General features: G+C 51.9%; 1 protein-coding gene across 3 annotated transcripts in view; it reads left to right on the top strand.

Moving 5' to 3' along the window:
- The window catches only part of LOC137384001 (serine/threonine-protein kinase TBK1-like), a 75,751-nt gene that overhangs the window by 28,670 nt on the left and 22,387 nt on the right, over positions 1-24,694 (top strand). For all 3 annotated transcript variants that reach the window (XM_068057531.1, XM_068057530.1, XM_068057532.1), the window contains exons 10-14: positions 145-203; positions 8,980-9,071; positions 10,967-11,068; positions 19,019-19,082; positions 23,715-23,827. In XM_068057531.1, the coding sequence (XP_067913632.1) occupies positions 145-203; positions 8,980-9,071; positions 10,967-11,068; positions 19,019-19,082; positions 23,715-23,827 (430 nt within the window). The remainder of the gene's footprint in view (positions 1-144; positions 204-8,979; positions 9,072-10,966; positions 11,069-19,018; positions 19,083-23,714; positions 23,828-24,694) is intronic.

Below are 24,694 nucleotides of genomic sequence, written 5' to 3'. Positions count from 1 at the left end.
GTGAAAAGAATTCACCTTATTTGTGGTGTAAATGAATGATACTTTGAAGCTGAGTTGTTTTTGAGGAAAATATTTCTAGGAGATTATGGATCTTCAGTTTTAACCGATATTTAACTTTTATTCGCTTGTTCCTTCTATTCACAGCGGAGATACCAATGTTTCCTCCAAAGTTTGATATCATCAATGATGCAAATCTTGGAAAGGTAAATGATGGCTTGTAATGGCAGGCGGGTGGAAAGGGGTTTGGAGGGGAGAAACAGTGGGAGGAGAGTAGGTGTAGTGGGGAGGTGTGGGGGGGAAACGAGGTGGCTGGTGGCCTGGACTGAGCTTTCATCACAGGGATTGAAATCAAATCCAGCCCAGAGAGATGGGCTGGAGTCCACTTCCTGTCTGCTGCCTGTAAATACTTTTTGGCAAGTTCTTCATCTGGGTGGGCCACATTGGGAAATGGCCCTGAATTCTGCACTGACCTAAACTAGCCACAGGAAGACTACTGTGACAAATAGGAAGTGCACATGCAAGCACAGAAAGGGGGTATGACTTGCAGGATGGGGCGAAGGCCCATTATTGGGAAAGTGTAGAGGGAGCTTTACTCTGTATCGAACCCCGTATTTATTTTTTTTTCCTGTCCTGGGGAGTGTTTGATGGGAACAGTGTAGAGGGAGCTTTACTCCGTATCTAACCCCATTTTTAAAAAAATATTTTTTATGTCGAGGGGGCCTTTATTCCTCAGGCCCCCTTTATATAAATACTTATATTTTAAAATAACTTTATTAAAACCAGATAAATAAACAAAAAAACTCAAATTAAAATGCCATTCTCGGCGTCAACGATGCACTCCAGTCCCTGCGGTGCCCACCGGTCGCGGAAGGCCTCAAGCGTACCAGCGGACACTGCATGCTCCTTCTCCAGGGCCACCCGGGCGCGAACGTAACCGCGGAAGAGGGGCAGGCAGTCGGGGAGGACGGAACCCCCGACGGCCCGCAACCTGGACCTGTGAATTGCCACCTTGGCCAGGCCCAGGAGCAGACCGACGAGGAGATCCTCCTCCCGGCCCAAGCCCCTCCGCACTGGGTGCCCAAAGATCAGGAGCGTGGGACTGAAGTGCAGCCAGAATTTGAGGAGCAGCCCCTTCAGATACTCAAATAGGGGCTGCAACCTCGCACACTCTGTGTAAACGTGGAACACTGACTCATCCAGGCCGCAGAAAGTACAGGAGGCCTGGGAGTCCGTGAACCTACTTAAAAATCTATTGCACGGGACTGCTCTGTGCACTCCCGAGCCCCCTCGCCACCCGCAGTGAGGGGCGTCCCGGGGGTTTCGGCTACTGCTCCGCCCGCCGGACCGTCCGCAGAGACGGCCGCCCGGACAGCCGAGGCGCTCTCCTCCGCCGGCGGGGGAGCGCCCTGACTGGAGGCGACCATGTTCCAGACTCGGAATAAATTCCGGTAAAAGACAGGCAACTCCCTCAGAGAGGCGCGGCTAACGGACTCCACCGGGAGCTGCGTGTCGTCTTGAAGGCAGTGACACTGGCGGAAAAAATACGTCACCAGCGCACACCATCTGGGAGGACACTCGACGTACAGGTATCTCTGCAGGGTCCGAAGGCGGAGAGTTGCAGCCTGGGTGCGGACACACACCAGCGACTGACCGCCCTCCTCAATCGGGAGACTCAGGATCGTGGCAGAGACCCAGTGTTTCCTCTTGCCCCAGAAGATTTCGACGAGTTTTTTCTGGATCTTGGTGGCAAATACAGAGGGCGGGGCCAAAGTGACCAACCGGTACCACAGCATGGAGGCCACCAGTTGGTTTATGACCAACGCTCGGCCCCTGTAGGAAAGCACTCGGAGCAATCCTGTCCAGCGCCCCTGCCGAGCGGTGACGTTCGCCTCCAACTCCTGCCAGTTTGCCGGCCAGGCTTCCTCAGCGGGGCTAAGGTGGACTCCCAGATAGAGGAGGTGCGTGGTGCTCCACGCAAAAGGTGTCATTTCCTCCAGCAGCGAGTCCACCCGCCACTGACCAACCAGGAGTCCGGAACATTTCTCCCAATTGATCCTCGCGGAGGACGCGGCAGAAAAGGTCTGCTGGCAGTCGCGCATCCTCCGCAAGTCAACGGGATCTGTGATTGCGAGGAGCACGTCGTCGGCGTAAGCCGAGAGGACGACCCGCATGGCCGGCTCGCGCAGAGCCAATCCCGTCAACCTCCTGCGAAGCAGGCACAGGAAGGGCTCCACGCAGATGGTATACAATTGGCCGGACATGGGGCACCCCTGACGCACTCCTCTCCCAAAGCGAAGGGGCGCCGTCAAGGACCCGTTAACTTTGACTAGACACTCTGCGGCGGCGTATAAAAGTCGGACCCGGGCCACAAAATGCGGCCCGAGTCCGAAAGCGCGCAGAGTCCCGAAAAGGTAATCGTGATCCACCCTGTCGAACGCCTTCTCCTGATTGAGGGAGAGAAAGGCGACCGACTGACCAGTCCTCTGGGAAAGATGGATCAGGTCCCGGACCTGGTGGATGTTGTCCTGGATGGACCGGCCCGGGACCGTGTAGGACTGGTCGGGGTGGATCATGTGGGCCAGCACGGAGCCCAGGCGGGTAGACATAGCCCGGGCAAAGATCTTATAATCCGTGCTGAGGAGGGAGACCGGACGCCAGTTTTTAAGCAGGCGGAGATCGCCCCTCTTCTGCAGCAGGACGATGACCGCCCTGTGCCACGAGAGGGGCATCTCCCCTGTCGCCAGGCTTTCCCCCAGGACCCGCGCGTAATCGTCCCCCAGGACGTCCCAGAACGCCCTGAGGAACTCCACGGTCAACCCATCCAGCCCTGGGGATTTGCCCCTCGAGAGCTGGTGGAGGGTGCCAGTCAGCTCCGCCAACGTGAGCGGAGCCTCCAATCCTTCGGCGCCCTCCGGGCTGACCTGCAGCAGGTCCTCCCACAAAACTCTGCGCGCATCCTCGCTGGACGGATCTGGAGAGAACAACGCACTGTAATAAGTCCGGACCAGGAGGCCCATTCCCTCCGGATCCGTGATGGAGGATCCGTCGTCGGCCAGCAGCTCGACGAGCTGCTTACGGACCCCCCACCATTTTTCCAGCGAGTAGAAGTAGGGTGAGGCGCGGTCCAAATCTTCCAGGATCTGGATCCGCGACCTCACGTACGCACCTCGGGACCCTATGAGCTGCAGGTCCCTCAGCGCGCCCTTCTTCTCTTTGTACGCCTGCCACAGGGCCGGGTCCACGACGGCATGACCGAGGCGGGACTCCAAGTCGAGCACCTCCCTCTCAAGGCGCCCGATCTCGGCTTCCCGCCTCTTGGTCGACCCCTTCGCGTACTCCTGACAGAAGACGCGGATGTGAGTCTTGCCCACATCCAACCATAGCCTCAAGGAGGGGAAGCCCCCCAGCTTCCTTCTCCAGTCGGCCCAGAATCGACAAAACGAGTCCCGAAATCGCCCATCCTCCAGCAGCCGGTTGTTAAAGTGCCAGTACGCGGACCCCGCCCGCCCGCGGAGCGGAGTGAACTCCGCCCACACCAGGCGGTGGTCCGAGCACGGCACCAGCCGCATGGAGGCCGCCGAAACGCGGGAGACGTACGCCTGCGAAATGTAGAGGCGGTCGATTCGCGACCCCCCTCCTCCAGACCTCCACGTGAAGGCGCTGGAGTCGGGATGGAGATTCCGCCAGACGTCCACCAAGTTAAGGGAGCTGATCAGTCCCCTCAACTTCTCCACCTACGCTTGGCCGCGCTGGGGACCGGAGCGATCCCCCACCTCGAGGGTGCAGTTAAAATCCCCCCCGAGGATGATGCACTCGCCGCTATCGATGGAGCTCAAGAGAGCGGACACTTCTTCAAAGAAGCGCGCTTGCAACGCGCCGGGCCTGGGCGCGTACACGTTCACAAAGTGGAGCGGCACGCTACCCAGGCAAACGGCGAGGTGGAGCAAGCGGCCCGGCACCAGCTCCTTGACCCCCAAGATCTCCGGCTGAAAAGTCAGGGCCAACAAGATAGCCACCCCACTAGAAATAGGGGTGAGGTGACTCATGTAGACCCCACCCTGCCACTCCAGGAGCCAGGTGGCTTCGTCTCCCGGAACGGTGTGGGTTTCCTGCAGAAAGCTCACCGCGTATCTCCCTTCCCTAAGGAATGAGAGATTGTGAAATCTGCGGTGAGCCCCCCTGCTGCCGTTGATGTTGAGGCTGGCTATGGTTATCTTCATGTCAAAGGTACTTAAAACCCGTCACAAACACCTCACTGTGAGGAGGGAGTGGAAGTGCACCTGGCCCTCCACTCCCCCAGCAACCCATTGAGGAACACATTAAAACGGCGCCTCTCAACCAGTTTCACGTCCGCGCGCTTGCCCGCTATCTTAAGGGCGGCACGGACGGACTGTATGATCAGCGCCAGATTCGACCAACGGTCGAGGGCCAGCTGAACTTTATTGCGGCAACCCCTGCAAGCCGCGAGGAAATCCCGGAGTTCCGCCGTGGGGATGAGAGGAGATTCGGTGGGAGGCACGAGGGACTCCACCACCTCACTGGCGATGGAATCAAGATCATCCTCCGTGCTCCGCACCGAATCCCCATCCTCCTCCGGGTCGTCACCGCCAGCGGCCGACACATCCACCACACACTGTGGGGCGGACATCCCGGCCGCGCCAGCTGGTCCAACCTCCGTCACGATCCCACCCCCAGGATCGATGGCGGAGGAGTCCTCTCTGGGTTCTATTGTGAAACTGGAGCCTTTGGGCGCCAGCAGTTCAGGACCCCCCTCCACCTCCGTCCCCAGGCCAATGAGTGGTCCAGGGGAGACAGAGGTTCCCGACTCCGGAAATCCAGCCGGAGCCGAGACCGGAGGTGGAGAGAGGAGGCCATCTCCCGCTCCGCCAGCACCCACAGGCCCAGCAACAGGAACAACATTTTCAATTGCAACCGGGTCGGGCGTCTCCTGGTCAGTGGAGGACTCTGGCCGGGAGGGCCGACCCTTTGGGGCCCCGCCCTCCCCTCCACTCAGGGCACCCGACCCAGTGGCAGTGGCAGAATGAGCGACATCCCCAGGCTCCCCCACCGCAGGCATGGCTCCATTTACTCCTTCAGGAGGGGCCGCATGTACAGAGGCCTCCCCCTCCTCTCCATCCTGAGGAATCGGGAGCTCCTGCCCAGACTTTCTAGCTTTGGTGATGGTGGTAGGGGATACCTGGGGACCCGAAACAGGAGACAGCTCCCCTCCAACAGATGAGCCCTGTATCTCAGGGCCCTGTGTTACCTCTGTGGAGGGGTGCCTTCTCCTCTTTTTCCCAGTTGGGTGCGGCGGTTCAGAGACCTCCATGTCATCAGAGGCCTCCACCTCCGCACTCTTTTTTTTCTTATTCACCCTGGGCCTGAGCCCAGCCCTGGGGCAAGTTGACTCCCCGAGATCAGGCTTTGTGCTGAGCTCAGACTCGGGTTGTGTCACGGTGTCCAGGGGACGCGCCTCTCGATGTTTATTTTTCCTCCACATCTTCCTTCCACTTGGACGGGCACCCCCCTCCCTGCCGGAGGCCGTGAAAACCACAGCCTCCGGTACCGACTGAATGGTATCTGGTGGAGGTGTAGGGGGGGTGGGAGGAGGTGCAGCGGCGCCACCCTGGGCCGCCGAGTTGGAGTTGGCAGCCGGGAGGTTGGGACAGTTCTTCCAAACATGCCCCACCCCCCTACAGACATGGCACCGCACCCCGTCCAAGGTCCAGAAAACGCGGTAGGCCGTCCCCCGGAACTCTACATTGAAATGGCCCTCTGTAACCTGCTCATGTGCCAGCTGCATGAATAGCTGGCGGCGGAAGGAGTACACATGCCGGAGGCTGTTCTCCCGAAGACCGAGCGGGACTGGGTTGAGCCCCGACTTTACCTCCCCAAGATGGCGCAGGTGGGGAAGGAGGAGCTCACCAGGAATGAAGGGCGGGACATTAGATAGAATGACCCTTCGCGCAGTGGCCTCCAGGGGGTCCACTGGCAGAAAGGTCCCGCCCACGGTGAGCCCCTTGTTCAGAGCCAGGGACACCGCCTGCTCGGTCTTCAGGAAAAACACTGCCTTCCCGTACATTTTAGAGGCTGCAACAATGGCCGAAGGGCCGACAACCTCGGCCATTGCTTTCACACATGCCTCGATAGTCATGTTCGGGTGGACGTAACTCTTGACCCCATGCTTCGATGTTATTAATGCAAACGGTGACGGGGCAACAGGTGCAGCCGCAGCAGTATACGTGCGAGAAGGCCCCGCCACCGGTGCAGCGGGACTTGCCATTGGGTCACAGAGCCACGCCCACCCTTAAGAAGTAAACTGACAGCTTTTAAACGAAAGCAGTATGATGGGAGGGGTGGGGGTAGAGGGGAATAGGGGTGCAAAGGAAAAGGACAAGGAGAGGAGAGGACAGACAGCTGAGTGATGGGAGGGAGAGATGAGCTGCGAGGATGTTTCTGTGGTTTGGTGGTTGGAGCACCTTACTTCAGCGTTCACAGTCCTGTCTTCCAGTTAGGGGAGGGTTCTTCGCGCTGGTCTGCTAGAGCCGCCCGGTTCTCTCCCTTTTCTGTTGTTGTATAAAGATAGTCTTCAGCCGGGCAGCTCCAGCCGTCCCGAGCCACACAGTTGGGGGTGGGGAGGGAGCCCCTTTTGTGCAGGATGGCAGATAAACACAGAAGCAATACAGGGGCTCCCTTTAGAATTTGGCAGCCCCACCCCTGGATCTTCCGGTGCCTTCTCCCTCCCCCAACAGTCCAAACAACAACCAGTTCTTTGGTGCTCCAACATCCACCTCTCCAAAATGACTTGTAGTTCTCCTTTGTCCTTGTAAAAGTACAACAGTTGAAGCGGTGAACACAGCTCTCTCCACTCTGCTGTCTCCTCTGCAGTTCCAGCTCCCACAGCTTGCTCAGGTGCAGCTGGTTCGACTAATCGCACACAGGAAGTGCTCCAAATTGCCCAGCCAATCCCAGTGCTGTACCTGTCCTGGGATTGTTTGATGGGAATAGTGTAGCGGGAGCTTTACTCTGTATCTAACCCGTACTTTTTTTTTATTCATCCATGGGATGTGGGCATCGCTGGCCAGGCCAGCATTTATTGCCCATTCCTAATTGTCCTTGAGAAGGTGGTGGTGAGCTGCCTTCTTGAACCGCTGCAGTCCATGTGAGGTAGGTACACCCACAGTGCTGTTAGGAAGGGAGTTCCAGGATTTTGACCCAGCGACAGTGAAAGAATGGCGATATAGTTCCAAGTCAGGATGGTGTGTGGCTTGGAGGGGAACTTGCAGGTGCTGTACCTGTCTTGGGAGTGTTTGAAGGGACAGTGTAGAGGGAGCTTTACTCTGTATCTAACCCCCGTGCTGTACTTGTCCTGGGAGTGTTTGATGAGGTCCTCGTATGCTGGAAATGAAGGAAGTTTTTAATTCTTCATCACTATCGTGCCTCTCTTTGATGATTCCAATATAATAATTAAGATAGCGAATTTTGCCATCAGAACATAACAAGAAATAGGAGCAGGAGCAGGCCATTCAGCCCTTCAAGCCCACGCCGCCATTCAATGAGATCATGGCTGATCTTCTAATTCAACACCATTTTCCTGCACTGTCCCCGTAACCCTTGTTTTTAATATGTAGAATCTATTGATCTCAGTCTTGAACATGCTCATCGGCTGAGCCTTCACAGCACTCTGGGTATAGAATTCCAAAGATTCACCACCCTCTGAGTGAAGAAATTCCTTCTCATTTCAGTCCTAAACGTCCTGCGATGTTTTTTTTTTTTTTCTGAGTCTGTGTCCCTGGTTCAAGACTCCCCAGCCAGGGGAAACATCCTTCCTGCATCTACCCTGTTGAGCCCTGTATGAATTTTGTACATTTGAATGAGATCACCGCTCATTCTTCTAAACTCCAGAGAATAGTCTCCATCCAAGGAAATATTTGGTGAACCTTCATTGCACTCCCTCTGTGTCAAGTATATCTTTCCTTAGGTGTGATCTCACCAAGGCAGTAAGGCATCTTTACTCCTATACTCAAATCCTCTTGTAATGAAGGCCAACATACTATTTGCTTTCTTAATTGCTTGCTGTACCTGCACGATAGCTTTCAGTGATTCATGAACAAGGACACCCAAGTCCCTTTGAAGTTCACCATTTAAGAAATGCTCTGTATTTTTGTTTTTCCTACCAAAGTGGATAACCTCACATTTCTTCACATTGTATTCCATCTGCCAAATTTTTGCTCATTCACTTAGCCTCTCCAAATCCCCTTGAAGTGTCTTTGCATCCTCCTCACAACTCCCACCCTCACATAGTTTTGTGTTATTTGCAAATTTGGAAATATTACATTTAATCACAAATCCTGATCATTGATATAGATTGTGAATAGCTGGGGCCCAAGCACTGATCCTTGCAGTACCCCACAACTCACTGCCTGCCAATCTGAAAATGACCCATTTATTCCTACTCTCTGTTTTCTGTCCGTTAACCAGTTCTCAATCCATGCCAGTATATTCCCCCCAATCCCATGTGCTCTAATTTTGTTTACTAACCTCTTGTGTGCGACCTCATCAAAAGCTTTCTGAAAATCTAAATATACCACTTCCACTGGTTCCCCCTTATCTATTCTGCTAACTACATCCTCAAAAAACCCCAACAGGTTTATTAAACATGATTTACCTTTCATAAATCCATGTTGACTCTGCCCAATCCTACCATTGTTTTCTAAGTGTCCTGTTATCACATCCTTTATTATAGATTCTGGCATTTTTCCTACGATTGATGTTAGGCTAATGTAGCTGATGTAGTTCCCTGTTTTCTCTCTCCCTCCTTTCTTAAATAGTGTTGTTACATTTGCTACCTTCCAATCTGCAGGAACCGTTCCAGAGTCTATAGAATTTTGAAAGATGATCACCTTTGCCACGCTTTGACTCACTGTGAGTGTTGCTTTGACTTGTACTTGCTGAGTGACCGTGTGATTTATGTTTCAGACAGTGACCAGTGCTGTTTACCAGCTGCTGAGGGTCACAAAATCCCTGATGAAATGTCAGGACTTCATCCTGCGGGGAATGTACTGGATACTGTGAGTATCTGTGGAACGTGAAAAGAAACTTTCTTGACAGGAAGATCATTTGAGCAAAGATTGCTTCCTTGCACAATACTATGACATCATTATGAGTCTGATACAGAATTACTTCCCATTTCACAAGAGGTTTGTTGCCTAGTATGCACAGCCCTTTTTTTTTTGGAGCTTTTTTTTTTATTCCATGCCTTGGAACATTTTACTACATTTAAGGTGCTATAGCAATGCAAGGTGAGGGGATGTACAACCACAACAACTTGCATTGCTATAGCATGTTTAACATAGTAAAACATCCCAAGGTGCTTCACAGAAGCCTTATCAAACAAAGTTTGATACCAATCCACATTAGGAGTTATTGGGGCAAGTGACCAAAAGTTTGGTCAAAGAAGTTGGTTTTAAGGAGCATCTTAAAGGAAGAGAGAGGGAGACGGAAAGGTTTAGGGAATGAACTTCAGAGCTTGGGGCCTTGGCAGCTGAAGGCACAGCCGCCAATGGTGAAGGGATTAAAATCAAGAGACCAGAATTAGAGGAATGCAGAGATCTCGGAGCATTGTGGGGCTGGAGGAGATTATCGAGCTAGGGAGAGGGGTGAGGGATTTGAAAACAAGAATGAGAGTTTTAAAATCGAGCTGTTGCTGGACCAGGAGCCTGTGCAGTTCAGTGAGTACAGGACTTGATGTGAGTTAGGTCACGGGCAGCAGAGTTTGGATGAGCTCAAGTTTATGGAGGGTGGAAGATGGGAGGCCACCAGAACTGCATTGGAATAGTCAAGTCTTTTCAACTGATTTTGTGCCTTTACATAATCCAGTTATGCTCTCACTCGGGATCTGTTACACTGCCTGGTCTGTCGCAATTAGACCAGAGAGGATCGGGGTTTGATGTTTAACCTGTGCTGAGATCGCTGCTCTCGGCTGAACTGGTGATTGGGACAGGGCCACATGGGTTAGAGAGGGTGAAAATCAGGCAGGGCTCCTGCCCTCAATCGCAATCCAGTGATCTCTGTTTGGAAAGTTCTTGTGCACGGAGATGTAGTGAGAGGAAGGTTTTATTGTGATGTATCTCGCTATGTTTAAATGGCCTGCTAACGCACACTGTCTATCCACACACGTATAGAATTAATTTGCATCAAACTGATTTTGTGCTCTAGTTAGACTATAGCTCAAATATTTAATGCAGTTTTGGTTGCCAAGAAACAGAAGTGACATTCGAACACTGGAGGCAAAGCAGGGCAAGGAGGGGTATCCCAGTATGGGGTCTGAAAAAAGACAAGAGACTTGGGGTTTTCAGCCTTGAGACAAGGTGTCTGAAAGGGAATTCCATAGAGGTGAAAAAGATAGTTCAGTGTATAGAAAAAGTTAACCTAGATATTGCTTTAAATTAAACTGTGGGAATCAGACTAGGGAACACCAATTCAAACTATTAAAAGATAATTTTAGAACTGCTATCAGGAATTTCTCCTTCACGCAATGACTTGCCAGTGTGTGGAATGAACTCAAAGGTAGACTAGTAGGGGTAAAAACCTGAGACAATTGGATGTTACAATGAGGGGATTGTAGCATCTTTCTGAATGTCCTTCATCATCTGTGACTATCTTTTGACTCACTAAGTAACAGGATGATTTGGGTCTCCAGCTGTTTGTTGAAACCTAGTCAAAAATTGTAAACTGTGTAATTAAAAATCGGAGCTTGGACAGTGACAGACTCTGATCGGCCAACTGGCTTTTTAATCATTTGGCAGGATGACAGACAAATTCTTGATTTACAGGTTGATGACAAGTTTGTAGGTTTAGTAGTAGACTGATGACCGCTTGATTGATAGATTAATGGACGGATGGATTGAATGACAGTTCTATTAATAGATAGATTGATTGACAAATGAATGATTTTTTTCCCCAGTGCTATTTTGAAGGAAGAATGTAGGGAAATGCTTCAGAAATTTACAACTTTGAATCTGAAGCTGAGTTTCTGCAAGAGCACCATGATGAGAATTCAGCAGCTGTGAGTATTGATAGGGAATGACAATATCAATCAGGAATATTGGAATTGTTGGGTGATAAAAGACCAGGGTCCATCCAGTTCACCTACTACTATCTTGGTAGTCACCTGATACATTGATAATGGAGTTATTGACCAATCACATTGATCAGTCTCTATCAATGAGTAACAACAGAGCCAGACATGAGGTGAAGAAAACCCCCAGTGGTGGAGAGCTTTGGGAACCATAGATCCAAACTCACCTGTTCCTGGGTGGCTATAAATGGCTATAAACTGAGAGAGGGGAATATGCAGCGAGACCTGGGTGTTCTCGTACACCAGTCGCTGAAGGTAAGCATGCAGGTGCAACAGACGGTAAAAAAGGCAAATGGTATGTTGGCCTTCATAGGGAGAGGATTCGAGTACAAGAGCAGGGATGTCTTGCTGCAATTATACAGGGCCTTGGTGAGGCCACACCTGGAATATTGTGTGCAGTTTTTGTCTCCTTACCTGAGGAAGGATGTTCTTGCTATAGAGGGAGTGCAGCGAAGGTTCACCAGACTGATTCCTGGGATGGCGGGACTGACATATGAGGAGAGATTGAGTCGGTTAAGATTATACTCGCTGGAGTTCAGAAAAGTGAGGGGGGATCTCATAGAAACCTATAAAATTCTAACAGGACTTGACAGGGTAGCTGCAGGAAGGATGTTCCCGATGTTGGGGGAGTCCAGAACCAGGGATCATAGTCTAAGGATACGGGGTAAACCTTTCAGGACTGAGATGAGGAGAAATGTCTTCACCCAGAGAGTGGTGAGCCTGTGGAATTCGCTACCACAGAAAGCAGTTGAGCTCAAAACATTGAATGTTTTCAAGAAGGAATTAGATATAGCTCTTGGGTCTAAAGGGATCAAAGGATATGGGGGGAAAGCAGGAACAGGTTATTGAGTTGGATGATCAGCCATGATCATAATGAATGGCGGAGCAGGCTCGAAGGGCCAAATGGCCTACTCCTGCTCCTATTTTCTATGTTTCTGTCTATAAATTTAAGAGTGGTAACTTGGTGCAGTTTTATTAAACAGCTGAAAATGGGTTTATCACGAAAAATAAGCATTTTAATCAGAGTGTGTCATCTGCCACCTGTCAGCAAGCTGAATTTAAAAAAACGAAAACTGACTAAAAATATAGAACCATTTCCAAGATATATTGAGGTACTGTATTCAGTTTCTTAGTAAATCAAATAAACTTGTATTCAGAAGATATTAAAAGGTGCCTATTAATGTCCTTGCACCTAAAAAAAAAACTTAAATTGAAGAGGCTCTTTGAAAAGCCATTAATAGTTGCAATTAGCAAAAACCTGCCGTGGTGATTAATTTGATTATGGGGGCATGGCCTTGTTGTGGATGGGGCCAGCTTCCAGCACAGTGTTTTTAAACCAACACAAATGATAACAGAAACCAGAAGTTTAATTGCTGGATGTAAACAAAGCTTTAAATACCATGACCTTGTGCACTGGTTGTTCCAGTTTCGGGCGAATTGCAGCCACAGAGTGAGAGATCCAATACTTCATGTCCACCTACCTCAGCCACTATATACAGTGCTGGGGATAGGGGATTTGACCCAGCTGTTGTGAGGTCCATCCCAACATCTGGAGCTTTTGTCCTGCTCCTCACAGAATCCCTCAGAGAATTGGCACTGAAAAATCTGCATTCCTATTAGCCTGTTCACAGGCTGTAATAAACCGATATTGACTGTTAAAATATTTCCATTGGTTGGTAGCATTTTAAATTAAGGTTTAATAGCTTGGCTAATCACGTCTTTTTCATTTGAAAACATTCTAATCGCCTTTCCCTCACCGAGGCTCTCAGTAACTATTTTGCTCCATTTCATCAACCTCACTGTCTCTGAGGCAGCTCCTGACCAATTCCCACTGGAACCCACTAAAAATAGTTAAATTAGCCGAATCCTGTAAAACTCACCAACGTATGTCATGGTCCAATTACTTCCTGGTGTGGGAATGGTGAGGATGGGAGTATTCACGCATATGTCTGGCTCTCCAATTACCAAAATCCAACATTGGGGCTGAGTTCACTCTGAAACAGTCTGTGCCTCAGACAGCGGCAGCCACTGTACATTCTGCCTGTGCTGCTCGTGAATGTTGCATCTCAACAATTAACCTTTGCTTGTTGGCTGAGATTCCAACTGAGCTCAGCATCACTACCAGCAGCTATTTTGAGGCAGTGTCTGTAGTTATTATTTACAAAGTAAAGAAAGAATTTGTCTTTTTATAGCACCTTTCATGACCTCAGGACATCCCAAAGTACTTTACAGCTAATTAATTACTTATGGAGTGTGGTCACGAAAATGAAGTCAATTTGTGCACAGCAAGATCCTACAAAAGCAATTAAATAATTCCCCTGTTGTTTGAAGATTTGCTATTGACCAGGCCACCAGAAGTCCCTGTTCTTCTTTGAATAATGCCATAGAATATTTTATAGCCATTTCAGAGGGCAGACGGGGCCTCTATTTAATATTTCATCCGATAGACGGCCCCTCCGACAGTGCAGCACTCCCTCAGTACTGACCCTGCGACAGAGCAGCACTCCCTCAGTACTGACCCTGCGACAGAGCAGCACTCCCTCAGTACTGACCCTGCGACAGAGCAGCACTCCCTCTGTACTGACCCTGCGACAGAGCAGCACTCCCTCAGTACTGACCCTGCGACAGAGCAGCGCTCCCTCAGTACTGACCCTGCGACAGAGCAGCGCTCCCTCAGTACTGACCCTGCGACAGAGCAGCGCTCCCTCAGTACTGACCCTGCGACAGAGCAGCGCTCCCTCAGTACTGACCCTGCGACAGAGCAGCGCTCCCTCAGTACTGACCCTGCGACAGAGCAGCGCTCCCTCAGTACTGACCCTGCGACAGAGCAGCGCTCCCTCAGTACTGACCCTGCGACAGAGCAGCGCTCCCTCAGTACTGACCCTGCGACAGAGCAGCGCTCCCTCAGTACTGACCCTGCGACAGAGCAGCGCTCCCTCAGTACTGACCCTGCGACAGAGCAGCGCTCCCTCAGTACTGACCCTGCGACAGAGCAGCGCTCCCTCAGTACTGACCCTGCGACAGTGCAGCGCTCCCTCAGTACTGACCCTGCGACAGAGCAGCGCTCCCTCAGTACTGACCCTGCGACAGAGCAGCGCTCCCTCAGTACTGACCCTGCGACAGAGCAGCGCTCCCTCAGTACTGACCCTGCGACAGAGCAGCGCTCCCTCAGTACTGACCCTGCGACAGAGCAGCGCTCCCTCAGTACTGACCCTGCGACAGAGCAGCGCTCCCTCAGTACTGACCCTGCGACAGAGCAGCGCTCCCTCAGTACTGACCCTGCGACAGAGCAGCGCTCCCTCAGTACTGACCCTGCGACAGAGCAGCGCTCCCTCAGTACTGACCCTGCGACAGAGCAGCGCTCCCTCAGTACTGACCCTGCGACAGAGCAGCGCTCCCTCAGTACTGACCCTGCGACAGAGCAGCGCTCCCTCAGTACTGACCCTGCGACAGAGCAGCGCTCCCTCAGTACTGACCCTGCGACAGAGCAGCGCTCCCTCAGTACTGACCCTGCGACAGAGCAGCGCTCCCTCAGTACTGACCCTGCGACAGAGCAGCGCTCCCTCAGTACTGACCCTGCGACAGAGCAGCGCTCCCTCAGTACTGACCCTGCGACAGTGCAGCGCTCCCTCAGTACTGACCCTGCGACAGTGCAGCGCTCCCTCAGTACTGACCCTGCGACAGTGCAGCGCTCCCTCAGTACTGACCCTGCGACAGTGCAGCGCTCCCTCAGTACTGACCCTGCGACAGTGCAGCGCTCCCTCAGTACTGACCCTGCGACAGTGCAGCGCTCCCTCAGTACTGACCCTGCGACAGTGCAGCGCTCCCTCAGTACTGACCCTGCGACAGTGCAGCGCTCCCTCAGTACTGACCCTGCGACAGTGCAGCGCTCCCTCAGTACTGACCCTGCGACAGTGCAGCGCTCCCTCAGTACTGACCCTGCGACAGTGCAGCGCTCCCTCAGTACTGACCCTGCGACAGTGCTGCGCTCCCTCAGTACTGACCCTGCGACAGTGCTGCGCTCCCTCAGTACTGACCCTGCGACAGTGCAGCGCTCCCTCAGTACTGACCCTGCGACAGTGCAGCGCTCCCTCAGTACTGACCCTGCGACAGTGCAGCGCTCCCTCAGTACTGACCCTGCGACAGTGCAGCGCTCCCTCAGTACTGACCCTGCGACAGTGCAGCGCTCCCTCAGTACTGACCCTGCGACAGTGCAGCGCTCCCTCAGTACTGACCCTGCGACAGTGCAGCGCTCCCTCAGTACTGACCCTGCGACAGTGCAGCGCTCCCTCAGTACTGACCCTGCGACAGTGCAGCGCTCCCTCAGTACTGACCCTGCGACAGTGCAGCGCTCCCTCAGTACTGACCCTGCGACAGTGCAGCGCTCCCTCAGTACTGACCCTGCGACAGTGCAGCGCTCCCTCAGTACTGACCCTGCGACAGTGCAGCGCTCCCTCAGTACTGACCCTGCGACAGTGCAGCGCTCCCTCAGTACTGACCCTGCGACAGTGCAGCGCTCCCTCAGTACTGACCCTGCGACAGTGCAGCGCTCCCTCAGTACTGACCCTGCGACAGTGCAGCGCTCCCTCAGTACTGACCCTGCGACAGTGCAGCGCTCCCTCAGTACTGACCCTGCGACAGTGCAGCGCTCCCTCAGTACTGACCCTGCGACAGTGCAGCGCTCCCTCAGTACTGACCCTGCGACAGTGCAGCGCTCCCTCAGTACTGACCCTGCGACAGTGCAGCGCTCCCTCAGTACTGACCCTGCGACAGTGCAGCGCTCCCTCAGTACTGACCCTGCGACAGTGCAGCGCTCCCTCAGTACTGACCCTGCGACAGTGCAGCGCTCCCTCAGTACTGACCCTGCGACAGTGCAGCGCTCCCTCAGTACTGACCCTGCGACAGTGCAGCGCTCCCTCAGTACTGACCCTGCGACAGTGCAGCGCTCCCTCAGTACTGACCCTGCGACAGTGCAGCGCTCCCTCAGTACTGACCCTGCGACAGTGCAGCGCTCCCTCAGTACTGACCCTGCGACAGTGCAGCGCTCCCTCAGTACTGACCCTGCGACAGTGCAGCGCTCCCTCAGTACTGACCCTGCGACAGTGCAGCGCTCCCTCAGTACTGACCCTGCGACAGTGCAGCGCTCCCTCAGTACTGACCCTGCGACAGTGCAGCGCTCCCTCAGTACTGACCCTGCGACAGTGCAGCGCTCCCTCAGTACTGACCCTGCGACAGTGCAGCGCTCCCTCAGTACTGACCCTGCGACAGTGCAGCGCTCCCTCAGTACTGACCCTGCGACAGTGCAGCGCTCCCTCAGTACTGACCCTGCGACAGTGCAGCGCTCCCTCAGTACTGACCCTGCGACAGTGCAGCGCTCCCTCAGTACTGACCCTGCGACAGTGCAGCGCTCCCTCAGTACTGACCCTGCGACAGTGCAGCGCTCCCTCAGTACTGACCCTGCGACAGTGCAGCGCTCCCTCAGTACTGACCCTGCGACAGTGCAGCGCTCCCTCAGTACTGACCCTGCGACAGTGCAGCGCTCCCTCAGTACTGACCCTGCGACAGTGCAGCGCTCCCTCAGTACTGACCCTGCGACAGTGCAGCGCTCCCTCAGTACTGACCCTGCGACAGTGCAGCGCTCCCTCAGTACTGACCCTGCGACAGTGCAGCGCTCCCTCAGTACTGACCCTGCGACAGTGCAGCGCTCCCTCAGTACTGACCCTGCGACAGTGCAGCGCTCCCTCAGTACTGACCCTGCGACAGTGCAGCGCTCCCTCAGTACTGACCCTGCGACAGTGCAGCGCTCCCTCAGTACTGACCCTGCGACAGTGCAGCGCTCCCTCAGTACTGACCCTGCGACAGTGCAGCGCTCCCTCAGTACTGACCCTGCGACAGTGCAGCGCTCCCTCAGTACTGACCCTGCGACAGTGCAGCGCTCCCTCAGTACTGACCCTGCGACAGTGCAGCGCTCCCTCAGTACTGACCCTGCGACAGTGCAGCGCTCCCTCAGTACTGACCCTGCGACAGTGCAGCGCTCCCTCAGTACTGACCCTGCGACAGTGCAGCGCTCCCTCAGTACTGACCCTGCGACAGTGCAGCGCTCCCTCAGTACTGACCCTGCGACAGTGCAGCGCTCCCTCAGTACTGACCCTGCGACAGTGCAGCGCTCCCTCAGTACTGACCCTGCGACAGTGCAGCGCTCCCTCAGTACTGACCCTGCGACAGTGCAGCGCTCCCTCAGTACTGACCCTGCGACAGTGCAGCGCTCCCTCAGTACTGACCCTGCGACAGTGCAGCGCTCCCTCAGTACTGACCCTGCGACAGTGCAGCGCTCCCTCAGTACTGACCCTGCGACAGTGCAGCGCTCCCTCAGTACTGACCCTGCGACAGTGCAGCGCTCCCTCAGTACTGACCCTGCGACAGTGCAGCGCTCCCTCAGTACTGACCCTGCGACAGTGCAGCGCTCCCTCAGTACTGACCCTGCGACAGTGCAGCGCTCCCTCAGTACTGACCCTGCGACAGTGCAGCGCTCCCTCAGTACTGACCCTGCGACAGTGCAGCGCTCCCTCAGTACTGACCCTGCGACAGTGCAGCGCTCCCTCAGTACTGACCCTGCGACAGTGCAGCGCTCCCTCAGTACTGACCCTGCGACAGTGCAGCGCTCCCTCAGTACTGACCCTGCGACAGTGCAGCGCTCCCTCAGTACTGACCCTGCGACAGTGCAGCGCTCCCTCAGTACTGACCCTGCGACAGTGCAGCGCTCCCTCAGTACTGACCCTGCGACAGTGCAGCGCTCCCTCAGTACTGACCCTGCGACAGTGCAGCGCTCCCTCAGTACTGACCCTGCGACAGTGCAGCGCTCCCTCAGTACTGACCCTGCGACAGTGCAGCGCTCCCTCAGTACTGACCCTGCGACAGTGCAGCGCTCCCTCAGTACTGACCCTGCGACAGTGCAGCGCTCCCTCAGTACTGACCCTGCGACAGTGCAGCGCTCCCTCAGTACTGACCCTGCGACAGTGCAGCGCTCCCTCAGTACTGACCCTGCGACAGTGCAGCGCTCCCTCAGTACTGACCCTGCGACAGTGCAGCGCTCCCTCAGTACTGACCCTGCGACAGTGCAGCGCTCCCTCAGTACTGACCCTGCGACAGTGCAGCGCTCCCTCAGTACTGACCCTGCGACAGTGCAGCGCTCCCTCAGTACTGACCCTGCGACAGTGCAGCGCTCCCTCAGTACTGACCCTGCGACAGTGCAGCGCTCCCTCAGTACTGACCCTGCGACAGTGCAGCGCTCCCTCAGTACTGACCCTGCGACAGTGCAGCGCTCCCTCAGTACTGACCCTGCGACAGTGCAGCGCTCCCTCAGTACTGACCCTGCGACAGTGCAGCGCACCCTCAGTACTGACCCTGCGACAGTGCAGCGCTCCCTCAGTACTGACCCTCGACAGTGCAGCGCACCCTCAGTACTGACCCTCGACAGTGCAGCGCACCCTCAGTACTGACCCTCGACTGTGCAGCGCACCCTCAGTACTGACCCTGCGACAGTGCAGCGCTCCCTCAGTACTGACCCTCGACAGTGCAGCGCACCCTCAGTACTGACCCTCGACAGTGCAGCGCACCCTCAGTACTGACCCTCGACTGTGCAGCGCACCCTCAGTACTGACCTTCTGAAAGTGCAGCGCTCCCTCAGTACTGACCCTCGACAGTGCAGCACTCCCTCTGTACTGCACTTTGAGTGTAGCCCAGGGCATGGACTCAAGTTTCTTTCCAGTTGGGCTTGAATCTATGATCTTCTGACTCCAAGGTAATTGTGCTACTCACTGAGCTACAGCTGATACTGATATAAGATTAGAACATTCTTTGTTAAACTTTTCCTTGCAGATATGGTTCGCTGCCTCAGATGAATGTGACAGAAATGGATGATCTTGATGTTAAGCTGCAGTCGGTGAGTCAGCTATTCATTTTTAGTGTTTGAATGCGCTGAGTTGACACCGACACACCCATTCTCCCTGAGCCCTGGCTAGACCCAGGATATTGGGAAATTATTGCCCCAATTCGCCCCCTTGCTCAGTACAACCGGGGTATATTCCGATTCCACACTCAGCCATGCAGGGGCAATGTCAGGAGGCATTACTTCACACAAAGGGCAGTGGAAATGTGGAACACTTCCCCCACCCCCCCCCCCCGATAAAACACTGTTGAGGGTCAGGAACAATTGAGATTTTTAAAGCTGAGATCAATAAATTTTTGCTAGACAAGGGTATTTGTATTGAGGGATATGGAACTAAGGTAGGTAGATGAAGTTAATATACAAATCAAACATGATCTCACTGAGTGGCAGAAGAGGCCTATGGGGTGAATGGCTTCCTCCTGTTCCTGTGTCCAGAAAGGTTAAGGAGAAATCTCATTGAAGCATTTAAAATATTAAATTAATGCAGGTAGTGCAGGAGTCCCCCGATGTGATCTCACTCGCTAATCGGTTTTCCATTTTGGATACTGGTGAGGGTGATGGTTCCTGAGGAGTGCTTCACAGCCAAGTTTGGCACCGCAGGTGGCTCAGCTGCACAGTAGGGGAGGAAGAGGAATTGAAGAGCAGTAGTGATGGGGGATTCATTAGTTAGGGGAACAGACAGGCGTTTCTGCGGCAGTAAGTGTGACTCCAGGATGGTGTGTTGCCTCCCTGGTACCAGGGTCAAGGATGTCACGGAGAGGTGGCAGGACATTTGCCTCGGGGAGGGCGAGCAGCCAGAGGTCGTGGTCCACATTGATATTAATGACATAGGTAAGAAGGGGGATGAGGTCCTGAAAGCAGATTTTAGGGAGTTAGGAAGGAGTTTAGAAAGCAGGATCTCAAAAGCAGTAATCTAAGGATTACTCCCAGTCCCGTGTGCAAGTGAGCATAGGAATAGGAAATAAAAACAAGAAATGTTGGAAATACTCAGCAGAGCTGGCAGCATCTGTGGAGAGAGCAGAGTTAACGTTTCATTTCAGTGACCCTTCACCAGAACTGGCAAATATTAGAAATGTTAAAGGTTTTAAGCAAGTGAGGTGGGGCAAGAGATAACCAAAGAGAAGGTGTTGATAGGACAAGGTCACAGAGAATAACTGACCAGAAAGTCATGGAACAAAGGCAAATGGTAGGTTAATGTTGTAGTTAATGACAAAGCGTTAGTACAGAGAGGGTGTTAATTGACAGAAAAATGAACAGCCCTGGCCCCAAGCACAAACATGAAAAAGTGGGTAGGCACAGTAGAAACAAACTAAACAAACTAAAATAAAATAAACAAATAAAAAAGAAAAATAGAGGGGGGACCATCATGTTCTGAAATTATTGAACTCCATGTTCAGTCCGGCAGGCTGTAGTGTGCCTAATCGGTAAATGAGATGCTGTTCCTTGAGCTTGCGTTGATGTTCACTGAAACACTGCAGCAATCCCAGGACAGAGATGTGAGCATGGGAGCAGTGGGGGGAGGTGTTGAAATGGCAAGCAACTGGAAGCTCAGGGTCCTGCTTTCGGACTGAGCTGAGGTGTTCCACAAAACGTGGCATCACATTGGACATGGCAGAGGATGATCCTTTGGATGTGGAGACTGGTGGGGTGGAAAGTGAGGATAAGGGAAACCCTGTCACAGTTGTAGGAGGGAGGGAAAAGGGTGAGAGTCGAGGTGCGGGAAATGAGCCAGACACGGTTGAGGGCCCTGTCAATCCCAGTGCGGGGAAATCCTCGGTTAAGGAAAAAGGAAGGCATTTCAGAAGCGCTGTCGTGGAAGGTAGCATCATCAGAACAGATGCGTTGGAGACGGAGAAACTGGGAGAATGGAATGGAGTCCTTACAGGAGGCAGAGTGTGAAGAAGTGTAGTCGAGGTAGCTGTGGGAGTCGTTGGGCTTATAATGAATATTAGTAGACAGCCTGTCCCCAGAGATGGAGACAGAGAAGTCGAGAAAGGGAAGGGAAGAGTCGAAGATGGACCACGTAAAGGTAACAGAGTAGATAGAGAGAAACAGTTCCCACTGGTGAAAGGATCGAGAACAAGAGGACACAGATTTAAAATATTTGGTAAGAGAAGCAAAAGTGACATGAGGAAAAACTTTTTCATGCAGCGAGTGGTTAAAGTCTGGAATGCGCTGCCTGAGAACGTGGTGGAGGCAGGTTCAATTGAAGCAATCAAAAGGGAATTAGACAGTTATATGAAAAGGGAGAATGTACAGGGTTATGGGGAGAAGGCAGGGGAATGAAAATGAGTGAATCGCTCTTTCGGAGAGCCAGTGCAGACACGATGGGCCGAATGGCCTCCTGTGCTGTAACAATTCTGTGAAATAGACAGTGTAAATACTTTGACTATTCCTTCAATGTAAATCAGACAAGTTGAAGCAATGGAGGTGGAGCTTAGAAGCAATAACAAAAAATTCTTTTACTCATCGAGACAGTGATGAGGAGAGAATGATCTGTCAGACAGAGGTAAAACTGTTGGTGTTCAAAATGCAATTGGAAGCACAATGGAAGAACTAATATACTCTACAGGTATTTAGAAAGAAAATGAGTAAGTAAAGTGAGTGTTCGTCCTCCAGAGAGTGAGAATGGGGAGTTAATAGTTGATAATAAGGAAATAGCGGATGAAATAAACAAATATTTTGCTTCTGTCTTCACTGTCTCCCCGAAGAGTCAGAGATGTAAATCAGGAGGTGGAAGGAAGAGAGGAACTTGGTGAAATTACAATCACCAGGGAAGCTGGACTGAGAAAACTGATGGAGTTGTGGACTGATAAGTCCCCGGATCCTGATGGAATTCATCCTAGGGTCTGAAAAGAGGTGGCTAATGAGGTAGTAGATGTGTTGGTGTTAATTTTTCAAAATTCGCTAGATTCTGGAAAGAATCAGAATGGAAGATAGCAAATATAACCCTTCTATTCAAGAAGGGGGAGGCAGAAAACAGGTAACTATAGGCCAGTTAGCTTGACGTCTGTCATAGGGAAGGTGTTAAAATCAATCATTAAGGAGGCTATAGCTGGGCAGTTAGAAAAACTCAAGGTAAATGGGAATAGTTAGCATGGCTTTGTGAAAGGGAAATCATGTTTAACCAATTAATTGGAGTTCGTTGAAGGAGTCACATGTGCTGTGGATAAAGGGAGCCCGTTGACGTACTGTACTTGGATTTCCAGAAGGTATTTGACAAGGTGCACCTAAAAGGTTATTGTGCAAAGTAGGAACTCATGGTGTAAGGGGTAACATATTAGCATAGATAGAAGATTGGCTGGCTGGCAGAAAGCAGAGAGTATGCATAAATGGGTCCTTTTCTGATTGATAGGATGTGACGAGTGGAGTTCCGCAGGAGTCTGTGCTGGGGCCTCAACTTTTTACAATTTATATCAATGACTTAGATGAGGGGAGCGATGGCATGGTAGCTAAATTTGCAGATGACACAAAGATAGGTCAGAAAGTATGTTGTGAAGAGGACATAAGGAGGTTGCAGACCGATATAGATAGGTTGAGTGAGTGGGCAAAAATCTGGCAGTTGGAGTATAATGTGGGAAAATGTGAAGTTGTTCACTTTGGCAGGAAGAATAAAAAAGCAGAGTATTACTTAAATGGGGAACGACTGCAGAATTCCGAGGTGCAGAGGGATCTAGGTGTTCTAGTGCATGAGTCACAAAAAGTTAATATGCAGGTAAAGCAAGCAATAAAGAAGGCTAATGGAATGCTATCCTTTATTACGAGAGAAATTGAAAATAAAAGTAAGGATGTTGGGCTTTAGTTATACAGGGCATTGGTGAGACCACATCTCGAATACTGTGTACAGTTTTGGTCTCCTTATTTAAGGAAGGATGTAAATGTATTGGAGGTGGTTCAGAGGAGGTTTACTAGATTGAGTGGGTTGTCTTATGAGGAAAGGTTGGACAGACTGGGCTTGTTTTCACTGGAGTTTAGAAGAGTGAGGGGAGACTTGATTGAAGTATGTAAGTTCTTGAACGGTCTTGACAAGGTGGATGTGGAAAGGATGTTTCCTCTTGTCGGTGAGTCCAGAACTAGGGGGCACTGTTTTAAAATTAGGGGTCGCCGTTTTAGGACAGAGATGAGGGGAAATTTTTTCTCTCAGTGGCTTGTGTGACTCTGGAACTCCCCACCTCAGAAGGTGGTGGAGGCGGGGGCATTGAATATTTTTAAGGTGGGGGTAGTTAGATTCTTGTTACGCAAGGGAATCAAAGATTATTGGGAGTAGACGGGAATGTGGAATTAGAGACAGAAACAGATTAGCCATGATCTTATTGAATGGAGGAGCAGGCTTGAGGGGCCGAATGGCCTACTTCTGCTCCTAATTCATATGGTATGGTATACGAGAGAGGTCTACTGTACCCACCCTGGAAGTGTTTGATGGGGACAGTGTAGAGGGAGCTTTACTCTGTAACTAACCCGCGTTGTACCTGCCCAGGGAGTGTTTGATGGGGACAGTGTAGAGGGAGCTTTACTCTGTATCTAGCCCATGCTGTACCTGCCCTGGGTGACTAATGTAATATTACTCTCTTTAGCATGGCTAATGTATGATATATAAAGTGTAAGTTTAATTATCTTGTGTTTCAGACTCTGGATTTCCTGGTGACCAGCTCCCACAGTGTGCAAAGCAGTCAGAAGCAACTGGACCTGGTTGTCGCTGAATGGTCCAAGAGCAATGATGTGCATCTTGAGGACAACACGTGAGCATAGTTTACTTCAGGAACTGAAACCATAGAGGATTACAGCACTGACGAAGGTCCTTTTGCCCACCCAGTCTGTGCTGTCTCTTTGCTAGAGCAATCCCAAACTAATCTCACTGCCCTCCTCCTCCAATAGTCCTGTATCAATCCCAAACTAATCTCACTGCCCTCCTCCTCCAATAGTCCTGTATCAATCCCAAACTAATCTCACTGCCCTCCTCCTCCAATAGTCCTGTATCAATCCCAAACTAATCTCACTGCCCTCCTCCTCCAATAGTCCTGTATCAATCCCAAACTAATCTCACTGCCCTCCTCCTCCAATAGTCCTGTATCAATCCCAAACCAATCTCACTGCCCTCCTCTTCCAATAATCCTGTATCAATCCCAAACTAATCTCACTATGTCTCACTGATGTCTCTCCCTATAATGTTATATCTTCCTCTGCTTCGATTATTTTTTCCTGAAAAAATGCAATGGTCTCAGCCTCCACTACTCCCTGTGGCAAAACATTCCATGCTCCTATGTGTACAGTTATTTCTCGTAATTTCGCTCCCCACTCTCTGTGACAATTTTAAATTGATGACCCTTTCTTACTGACTCCCCAGCCAGAGGAAATAGTTGTTTGGGAGAGAAATGCAATACTGTACTAATGTGCCTCCTGGCTTGCCATAGTCATGTGACCTCGACCATGAGGCACTCACTGCAGGCTTCCATCAGAAGGCAGTTCAATAAATACCCAGTACAAGCAAGACTGTTGTCTTGTGAGCTCATAACATGGTGTCAGAGTGGAGCTGAGATTGAGTGTTGAAGAGCTGTATAGAAGCACAGTGACTAAAAGAGGAACACAGGTATGTTCAAAGCTGCTAA

This window comes from Heterodontus francisci, chromosome 25 (assembly GCF_036365525.1).
Source record: "Heterodontus francisci isolate sHetFra1 chromosome 25, sHetFra1.hap1, whole genome shotgun sequence".
Lineage (NCBI taxonomy): Eukaryota > Metazoa > Chordata > Chondrichthyes > Heterodontiformes > Heterodontidae > Heterodontus > Heterodontus francisci.
This window is presented reverse-complemented; position numbering and strand designations above follow the sequence as displayed.